Below are 10409 nucleotides of genomic sequence, written 5' to 3' on the forward strand. Positions count from 1 at the left end.
GTCCCTGAGCCAGCCTCCTGAATGGAAATGGATGGATAGTCTCACGGTCTGACTGACAAGGTCAGTCAGTGGCTTTGAAGACAGTTGTTGCACTAGTGGGTTTTTTGTTTGTTTGTTTGTTGTTTTAAGATGAGGTTTCCCACAGCTGCTCTGGCAGCTTGGGTGGCAATATTGACTTTCTCCCTAAGTTCTCTGTCCTCTGCTCTGATACGCTGAGTCCACACATGTATAAAGAAGGAAGGGAGGGAGGGAAAGAGAAAGTTAGGGGGGAAGGGAGGAAGGAAAGAAGGAAGGAGAGAGAGAAAGAGAGGTATAAGTTTACTTAGGACCTCACAGATGGAACTTTCAGCATTTGGGTCCCTTGCTCGCTGCCATAAAGAGGAAAGACAATGCAAGTCCAAGTCTCCTGATTGTCACTTCATGGCTGTTTTCATTGCACAACAAGTGTGGAGAGTTAGAAATGTTAATTTTATCATGGAAGTGATCCAAAACCTTATGTTGTGACCCTGGGGTGGGGGTGGTTGAGTTCTCCCAGGGCTATGAACAAAAGTTTTCCACACTAAAATGAACTTAGAAAGTAAATAATCAGAAATAATTCTGGGGAGAGAGATGCCCCCGAGAATACCGAGACCATCCAGTTGGCCATCCTTCAAAGGTATCAATGGCAAACTTACTGAATGCAAGTGGTCAGTTGGAGTTTGGAGTTGTCTTAGGTTTCCTACTCTGAGTCATGATAGCAGAAACATCTTGTTCTCCTTCTGGGGACTTGCACGCTCTTGGGATGATTGGTTTTTTTTTTTTTTTTTTTTTTTTTAACCAAGTTCCACGCTTTTTTTTTCAAAGACAATAATGTCTTTTCCTGTATAGTTTACTTAAATAAACAAGAAAGAAACAACGGATTTAGCTGTCCTTATGAAACGAGACTTAATTTTTTTTTTTTAATCTAAAGAAAGAAGCCACTGACCAGTGCCCCCTGCTTTGTTCCATGAGGTAAGTTCATAAGCAGTTTTATTTTGAATTTATTTCAGCTGGACCAACAGTTCTGTTTCCTACTGCCCACCCACATCATAGACATCAAAGATGTCTCAAATAGGTCAAAATGTGTCCAGAAGGTTGTGTGAGCCCGTTCTGTACTCAGTGGCCAGGGTATTCCTGCAGAGGCTCTGTGGCAAGGTGGTGGCATGTTTTTACTGGCAAAATGGTCATTACAAAACCCAAGCATTTATTGTCAGTGAGCAGACAAGCTTCAGGGGCCACAGAAAGCACATGTGTCATCTGAGTTGGGGAACAGTGTGAGGAAGACAATCTGGGGCAATCAAGTGGTGGTTTTAGTCCAGTGCACCCCCATTTTCCTACAAATGTCTAACAAGTCCCTAAATATCTTCGCTTGAATAACAGAGTACTGTTTTACACCCACCCACCATCTTGGATCATTTGTATTAAATGAAGCAGTAAATCTATGAAAACAACAGAGGCAATGAAACCAAATGCCTAACCCCTACCTGTGCTTTGTCCCCTTTCTTTCTGCTCATCATCTGGGGTTTAAAGTCTACGAACTCATCTCCTGATAGCCAGTCCCACATAAAATCCACCACCAAGCTGTGCTGATCTTAGCCATCTTCCGAATTCCTGCTTTTCATCCCTTTCCAGTATCAGGGTCCCAGGGTCCCAAATTCTTGTCAGCTGTCCCAGCCTGTTCTCCCCTTCCCTGTATGACTTTCCTCCGAATATTCCAGCACTCCAGTTCAGACCACTACATATAATGCAGAGCTGATTGTGGTGTCCCATTCAAAACCACTCTGCTCTGAAAATAACCTCCAAGTGCATCATTTGGTCACTAACATGACCATAAATCATCTCCAGTCCCTCTTTGGCCATTTCCAACCTGACCTGTGCAAGCTACTTAACATTCTCTGCTGGAGACTCAAACTTGTCAAATTCCTGTTTATGCAATGCAGATTACCCCCTCTACCCAGAGTTACATTTTCTCTCTCATTCCTTACAATGTCTTATGCTTGTCTGGTATGAAGCTTCCAGTCCCCATTCATCCCCCCAGGACACACTTGGTCCAGATCAATCATTCTGACTGGGATTTGTACAGCAGTTTGCTGTGCAAATGTAGCCTCTACCCTGGTGCTCATAGGCCTTTCCTGCTGAATGAGGTCTGAGATGAGACCTCATTTTTACCACTGCTTCAACAGCTCCCTGGTCACCATGTTTACTAAGTTCCTGGTCTCCAAAAGGAGTACAGTAAACATCGAGGAACCGACATGCCCTTAAAGAGAAGGAAAGGTCTGGGAAACCCCTAAAATATCCGTGCTGCTATAACATCTTCTCTACACTCTGGTGTACCAACAACCCATGCCAGTCTTGGCTTCAAACACACCCAAACCCCTCTCAATGCTCAGGATCATAGGGAACAAAACACACAATTTAACCTTTAAATTTTTTTTCAGAGAACTAAGGGTAACCTGATGCAGTAGATAGCCACTTTTAGGCTACTTTCCCAGAAGTAAATCCAATGGCAGTATGTCACCCTGTAATCCCCTCGAAAAGAGACTGAATCCCAATGAAAGCTATCCATACACTCCTAAACAAGCACAAACAATGGGCAATATTTTCCATGTGGCACAAGGTAGAGCCCCTAGAGTTACACCTTGGTTCTGCCACTTTCCCTAGTAGGGTAGATTCATACAAGCACTCCCACTGCACACTGCAGAGGCTGGGAGTCCTCCACAATAAAATACAAGCACCAGTCCCTGGGCTGTGGTCTATGCGCGGTACACCATAGACGCTTCTGCGGGACCTGCATCTATGTCAGTTGTTCTCAACCCATGGCTTACAAACCCCAAACAGTTATGAAGTGGCAACAAGAATAATTTTGTGGTTGGGGAAGGGTGGTCATCACACTATGAGAAACACCACAAAACTTTCAAAGGGTGGCAGTGTTAGGAAGGTTGAGAACCACTGTCCTCAGAGGTCCATGCTATCCTGCCTCCCCATGTGTGGCATCTAAAGCAAACCCCTTGTTCCTCATTCCCACTAGATCTTTCTACTTAAAGAAAATCTTCCTGGAGTGTGTTTGGGAGGAGTCCTAGCAAGACACACTATCCAAAAAGAACACAGAAGCACAGATCCCTTTCCAAAATGTCCCTGATTTCAGAGTAAAACTGCAGACACACCCTTATTTTAACAAAGAAAATAAGAAAGAAAAAAGAAAGCATTAACTAGGAAAGAAGCTGGCCAACTCCCCAAATCTCAGTGAATTCAACTGGGCTGGGTGATGCCTGAGATCTTCACAAGCTGATTGGATGGAGAGGAGCTGAAGGAACTGGCATCTTCCCGGATGCTGGACCCCAGCCAAGCAAAAGCAAAATGAAAGTGGGAAAGTAATCAAACACACGTGAGGGCCGCTCTTATCCAAATGCAAAGCGTGTGTGTGTGTGTGTGTGTGTGTGTGTGTGTGTCTGTGTATGTGTGTGTCTGTGTATGTGTGTGTGCGCGTGTTCCCAGTGGAGAAAATGCCAGCGCTCCAACAGCAGAGTGAGAATGTCCCTGTTTCTACTGACGGAAAATGTGCCGGTGACCTCTCTCACCATCCTTCTTGCTTCACCCTACTACCATTCCTCCTGTCCCCCTAAGCAACTGTGTCTTATTACTAAGGAAGATGGGATGTTTGTAAGTAAGGGAAATTCCCACACTGTTGTGGGCGATGCTTTGTGGCCATGATTCTTCTGAGGTGTGGCCAACGGGTGTGTTATCAATGCCATGCCTTCTGGGCATCCTCAGAAGAGGAACATTGGTGAACCAGCTTACCTGACTTCAGGGGGACAGGATACCCAGGCACCACAGCCATGATCACTTCCCCCATTCTCATTGCTTGAATATACTGGTGACAGAGGTCTGTAGAGGATCCTACTCTATTTCTCCAAACCTCCCCCCACCCCTGCACCCACTCCACCCCTCCACCCTCCCCACTCCTCCGCCTCTAATACAGAAGACCACGTAGGCGGTTTTTGTTTGGTTTTGTTTGGATTTTTGTTTTGTTTTTCATGCAACTACATAATATTACAAAGGAGTGATATCAAAAAGAAAATCTTGGCTAGAAAAAAAAACTTGAAAATGAATGTTTGCTTAAGGATTTAAAAAGAGAAAAACAAAGTAAAAGAGGTCCTTAGTGTCCTTTTAAATAGTTGGATTTCTATGGATTCCGTCTTAAATTACAATGGATGGTGTTGGCACACAGGAAAACATAGAGTAAAATACAACAACAGCACGTAAGGAATTTCCTCTCACCAAATTGTCTCCGGTCCCTTAATGGCCTGTAAACCTCGCTGAGTACTTTGTGCACGGTCCCTAGCGTGGTGATTTGCATCCTGCTGTGGGCCTTGCTCGTTGGTTGCTTCTAGCAGCTGTCTCAGTCGGATTCTGGCTGAGAAAGGTAAGGCTCGGTTTCCTTGCTCTTTGAAAGATCTGGGAGAGAATTGTAGAATGCCTGCCCGGGTTCGCGGTGGGAGGACTGTTATCATTCGTGCGTTGGGAAGCCTTCAGAAAAGTTTTCCAAACTTTAGGCTCTTCCTGAGCCTTGCGCTCTAAAAAGAGCCTGAGAGATTCCCCCCCCCCTTTTTTTTTTTTTTTGCACGTAGAGGCTTTGCAGAAAAAAGACTGGATGCATTGTGTTGAAATTTTGCACGTGGGGCCAGGTGTCCCTAAGCGATTCCCCGGGGTGCTTAATACCAAAAGCATTTTGCAGGCATCACCGTGGATTCTTTTTGAATTTCTAGTTGAGGGGGTAAAGTTGATAAAAAACCGCTGATGTCCCTGGTTGCCTTGTGGCTACATTTTCTAGCACGATTCCTGGTTAATTCCTGAGCTTTCTATTTCTTCGAATTTACCAGTGCAAATCAGGAGTTGTCTGAGTTTGGAGACGGGTGTCTTCATACCCAGACAGATACCTACACACTGTGCTGAGAGAATGGCACGAACCACACCTGAAGCTGTGAAAAGGCTGAAGCTTCAATAGTAGAAGTAGCACCAAACCTGTGGTCTCCCTCTCCAGAGTCCTCCACTGTTCACTCTCCTGACTGCTTCAGCCCTGGGCTCACTGTGGGAAAGGATGTCTTTCTCCTCTCCAGAGAGCCATTTCTTTACCTTTGGTTTAGGAAGCAAGAAAGAACAGTCTACAGGAGGATAGTATGGTGTTAGAGCTTCTTTGGGGTTCCTGGGGATCTGCTTGATTTGCAGAAAATCGCCTGTGCTGAGAATTAGGGAGGACTTGCCCCAAGGATGGGCATTCTGAGGTAGAAAGACATTCTCTTTGAGAGCTACCACTTGATGTAGCCCAAATCATGGTCTTGTCAAATGCCCTGGTTCCAAATATGCCCAATCTCAGCCCCCTGGTGATGTTACTCCATTTCTCCAGGGCTCATTGAAAGCTGTGAGGATAGTAGCAGTCTAGGCCTCTAAGAAGCCTGCAGGCACCTGCTCAGCCTCAGCCAGGTCTCAGGCACTTCTCAGTGTGTTCTCTTGGAACAAGGAAACCCTTGCTCTGGCAACATCTGAGAAGAAAGGACTTCTGGTCTCTGTGTTGCTGTTAGTAGACCGGGCTGAAAGGTGAGAGCTAGGCGAGGTGTCTAAGAGGAGCCATGTCAGTGGCTAAAGAGATCTGAGCATCCCACAGCTGGGAAAACAAAAATACTCCAGGACTAACATGAATGTGTAAACTGTACCAGGATTTTGTGAGACTTTCACAGATTAAAGAGAATATAAGTGGATAACATTTAGAAAAATAGGAACAGGCTTCTTGTAGTTTCCTAGTATTGTCATCGATCTTTTTCACCTCTGGCTTTATGCTTCTCAGGTACTTTACAATTTCCAGCAGCTTATCTGCAAGAAGCATAATCATACCAGCTGTTGACTAGGGTGGGACATAGCCTTGAGCTTATTATTTGAGAGAATGGTCTGTGTGCTCAAATATTGCTGATCAAAATGGGCCAAGGAACAGCGGGCTTGACATACGCAGAAAGATAGTTATGCACCTTCCTATTCAGGTTCTACATTTAACAAGTTCTATCGGTGAGCTGGTACCCATTCATAACCGAGGTCCAGTGGGCCTGGTGGTGAAGGTCTGTGTAACTCTAGCTACCTGACGAAACAGACAGGGGATGAACTGGGAATGTAGCTCAAACAGAATACTTGCCTAGTATGTATGAGACCCTGGGCTCAATCTCCTAAGAAATAAAATGGGACCAAAGCAAGCATTTGTTTCTTGGGGAACTTTGTCATATTGCTTTAGCTCTTCGAACCTCCATAAATCATTTGCAAGTGAATGAGACTCAACTAATGTGTGGCAGTCCTTAATATTATGCCACACCCATAGTAGGCACTCCGGCCGTAGTAGCAATGTTGATGATAATAGTGATGATTTCAGGTTTGTCAAAGCTACTCATCTCCTAGCACAAGTAGTAAACAATCCTGCTTAAATCAAGAGAGCCAGGGTTTCCCAGCCTAACCAGAAACACAGTACTCCCCACCCTCCCCTATAAACCAGGGAACATCAAACAAGGGGAGGAGGATGTTTAAGTTTCTCTTGGCCATCTCACACATATATAAGTAAAAATACTGGTAGAGCTAGGAGCTTGGAATTCTGCTGGCCTAGAGGCTGGGTTCTGCTGCTTGAAAACTCCACAGCTGTTCCTGCCTCTGGGGAACGTCTGTCTCCCAGTTCTGCCCCTCAACTAGGTCTGCAATGCTGACTCTGGGATTCTCTTGGATCCTCTTGTGAAAATGCCTGATGGGCAGGCAGAGGGAAGATCTGGAGATCGGCTGGGGGAAAAAATGAGTAATTCAAAGCAGCCCACTTAGTAAACGCTGCGAGAGAAATAAAAGTCCATGCTGGTTCCTGTCTCTGGGGACTCTAAAGTGATGATCCCGAATTACCATGTCACCGAGCAGAGCAGAGTTGGGGCAAGCCAAAACTCGGAGTCTGCTGGCAAGTAAAAGAAGGAGGGGAAAAAAAAATGACAGGGAGGGGCAGACCAGAGGAGGAGGGACTAAATGAGAGGGGGAGGGAGGGACAAGCGTCACTCACTTAGTCACTTTAGGGGTGGCATGAAAGGCGAGCTCCAGCATTCAAAACCTAATCCACAGTTAAGTATTTTTGTCTTTTCTGTCCCCCAGAGACAATCCCTGGCCTGTCCTTTTACCAATGCCCAGTGGGTGACAGGCTCTTTCCCAGAAGCTGAAGGAAGATACTCTGGCTGGTCCTTCTCTCCCAAGTCAAGTGGCTTCGCTGGCAATGGATTGCCTTTCTGTGAGGTATGTGTTGTTAGTCTGGGGACAGATCTTGCTTTTTTAACAATCTCAGCTTTGTGGAGAGGGAGATTTTTTTTTCCAGATATCCTTTAACTGACCTAGCAGTATAATTTTAGGGTATCATTAGACAATAGTAGTTCATGTGTTGATGATTAAAATATATACAAATTACAGTCAGGTAGTCCTCTCTAACTTTCACTGCTTGGTGAGTGATATTTTGACCACCCAGGAGTACAAAGAATGAAGATCTGATTTGATGTTGTGTTTGCTTTCAACCAAGGCTTAATACAGTCAAAGGATTAATGTCATCAAAAGCCTCCTCTCCAGTGTCCCGCAAGTCTGCAGTCTTTGCAACTGTTCAGTCTCTCCAGGGTGCAAGTCAGTGACTCAACATGTCTGAGCCTCAACCAAACCTTCTTCCTGGTTTCTCAGACCAGGCTTTCAACCAGATGTTTTTTTGATCTTGAGTTTTGTCCTAAAACCTTCAAGTTCAAAACACCTAGGAAGGGGCAAGTTTTATAAAGAAGGACATTGAAGGAAAATGAACTGGTTAATTTTTGTGACTATGCATAGTTGTATGAGCATCTTATAAAATGCAAAATATCACAATTCCTTGCTGCTTTTAATAGAAAGTTTGAAAGTGACAGCTACTTAGTTACTCTAATAATTAACAGTCAATTTTTTCTTAAGCATTGGGAAAGTGGAAAAAGAAAAGAAAAAAGAAAAAAAAAAAGAAAAAGAAAGAAACCATTGTATCCAAAAAAAAAAAAAAAAAAAAAGGTCTGAAGTGGTTGGAACCTAATTTCTAAACTGACCGTTTGTCTCAAGAGATGAGCAGCGGGAATGGTGGAGGTAGGGTGAGAGCTGGGGTGGGGTGGGGTGGCGGTAGGGGTGGAAAGGTTCCAAGCATACACTTGGCCATGCACCTTGCTTCAGGAGCTATCGGTTGATAGAGAAGCATGCCATTTGTACACTTGTATTTGATTTCACAAGCAGTGAATGGGCGATAGCTTGGAAAGAATGCACATCGTGCTTGGCAAAATCGGCAGAGTTCAAGTTGCTGGGAGTTGTGGGACTGTTTATAGCATATTCTTCTCTTGAGCGAGCCATCTTTGGTAGGCAAAGAGGAAACTCCTAGAGGACATTTGTAGACCACCAAGGAATATGAAGTAGTGCAAAGTGCTTCCTGCTTTTTGTCTCCTTTTTTTGTGCATAGCTGCTTCCCCTTGGCCCGATGTAAAAGAATGCAATAAATGAGAAATGCAAATAAGCGAGGCTTGTGCTCCTGTGTGTCCTGGGACAGGAGGTACCTCTGCACCTTCTGCTTCTGTTTGCTTCTGGTGCTGGTCACTTAGCTGATGTCTCCTGCCTTCTTCTTCACAGCTTCTGCCCTGGCCAGGCTTTTCAAATCTAGTCTGTGAAGCCAGGTAGGAAACACCCCCAGAAAAATGACTGAAGAACCCATAAAAGACAACCTGGGATCCCCAAATTCTCCCACGCCCGTGATAATGGAGAAAACCCCTAAGAGTGAAGTTGTGATCACCACTGTCCCCTTGGTCAGTGAGGTGCAGCTGATGGCCGCCACAGGGGGTGCGGAACTCTCCTGCTACCGCTGCATCATCCCCTTTGCTGTGGTGGTTTTCATCGCCGGGATCGTGGTCACTGCCGTGGCTTACAGCTTCAATTCTCACGGTTCCATCATCTCCATCTTTGGCCTGGTCCTTCTGTCCTCTGGACTTTTTTTATTAGCCTCCAGCGCCTTGTGCTGGAAGGTGAGACAAAGGAATAAGAAAGTCAAGAGAAGAGAGAGTCAGACAGCTCTGGTGGTAAATCAGAGAAGCTTGTTTGCATAAGGCTGACTGAGACCAAATGGGAAATTCCATCCTAATGTTCTGCTCCGACTTGTTGAGTTGTTCATATGGAACCAGCCCAGGACGGAATGGGCTGAACTGTGGAATGGACTACCAAAATGAAAATAGGGCATATAGAGGACTGAAAATGAAGGGTCATGACAGTTCCCCTTTGTAGGGAATACCATCTTTAATGACAAACTTAATCCTAAGGGCTATCTGTATGACAAAAGAATCAGCTTTCTTTTTATCTTAAGCATTTGCAGAGCATGGGATTTGTACAACACTAAATGACAGTTGGTTCATCTAATAGAGTACCCTAGGGTTGATGGACAGATGAAAGAACCCTGGAAATAGTCCACACTCTGGAAGGTGGTGTTATAAAAATGTTCCATCAAAGGCCTACATTGGTTTGGGATTTCCATGCACCTAAAACATTCTGTTATATATATTTTCCAATGAGTTGATTCTCTGGCCTCCCTTTAAAAAAGATTTTCTCTTTGAGTAACTCATCACTAGTGGTACTTTATCATGAAGAATAAACTAATTTTTTTATGTATTTTAACAATGGACAATTTTAGATGATTATAATGATAATGTCAGAAGAAAGCAGGAAGGTAGAAGATAACACAAATGGCATGGGGGGTAAATTAATACTGAAGTAATCGAATACAGCACCTTTAATGGTTTTTATACAAAAGTTTAATGTGCATTTCACTCAAAATAATAAATACTCATGGCTGCTAAAACTTAAGTGTTTATTTCTGCTGTCCTTATTATTTTAATTTTTTTAAAATTTGATTTATATATATCCATGTGAATCTGTGTTGGGGTTTGTGCATCTGAGTGCAGGTGCAGTTGGAGTCCAGAGGAGGGCATCTGATCTCCAAGAGCTTGAGTTATAGATGATTGTGAGCCACCTCACATGGGTACTGGGAACAGAATTCGGGTCCCCTGCAAGAACAGAACATGCTCTTAACCCCTCTGCCATCTCTCTAGCTCCTGTCCTTATTATTTTTGTTGCTATTCCAAATTTCCCATCTCCCCTCCTCTAATTTGCAAAGTATCAATTGTGTGTTTCTCAACTGAAGAGGTCATTTCTTCTTCTGGAAAACTCTTATTTTCCTCTTATGGTGCAATATGCTCAGTAACACTTAATATGTTCTAAAGAGTTACTAAAAATGCCAGTGGGAAATCAGTGCCTGAGGTCAGAAATTTAACAATGTTCTATTAAATGTGCATTAT

At 44.1% G+C, this 10409-nt stretch overlaps 1 protein-coding gene across 2 annotated transcripts; it reads left to right on the forward strand.

Annotated features, from left to right (window-relative positions):
- Positions 1 to 4344: 4344 nt before the first annotated feature.
- Tmem100 (transmembrane protein 100) lies at positions 4345 to 9918 on the forward strand. Of its 2 annotated transcripts, XM_051195018.1 has the most exons (3): positions 4345 to 4441; positions 7180 to 7317; positions 8698 to 9918. In XM_051195018.1, exon 3 carries the CDS (start codon positions 8763 to 8765, stop codon positions 9165 to 9167), a length of 405 nt encoding a protein of 134 aa, XP_051050975.1. In that variant the 5' UTR covers positions 4345 to 4441; positions 7180 to 7317; positions 8698 to 8762; the 3' UTR covers positions 9168 to 9918. The 2 variants fall into 2 exon arrangements, with proteins under 2 accessions (XP_051050975.1, XP_051050890.1); XM_051194933.1 differs by lacking the exon at positions 4345 to 4441 and having other exon boundaries at positions 7107 to 7317.
- The last annotated feature ends 491 nt before the right edge of the window (positions 9919 to 10409 follow it).

Source organism: Phodopus roborovskii, unplaced genomic scaffold (assembly GCF_943737965.1).
Source record: "Phodopus roborovskii unplaced genomic scaffold, PHOROB, whole genome shotgun sequence".
Taxonomy (NCBI): domain Eukaryota; kingdom Metazoa; phylum Chordata; class Mammalia; order Rodentia; family Cricetidae; genus Phodopus; species Phodopus roborovskii.

Coding starts and splice junctions, on each gene's coding strand:
- Tmem100 (XM_051195018.1), top strand. CDS start 8,763: ATGACTGAAGAACCCATAAAAGACAACCTGGGATCCCCAAATTCTCCC.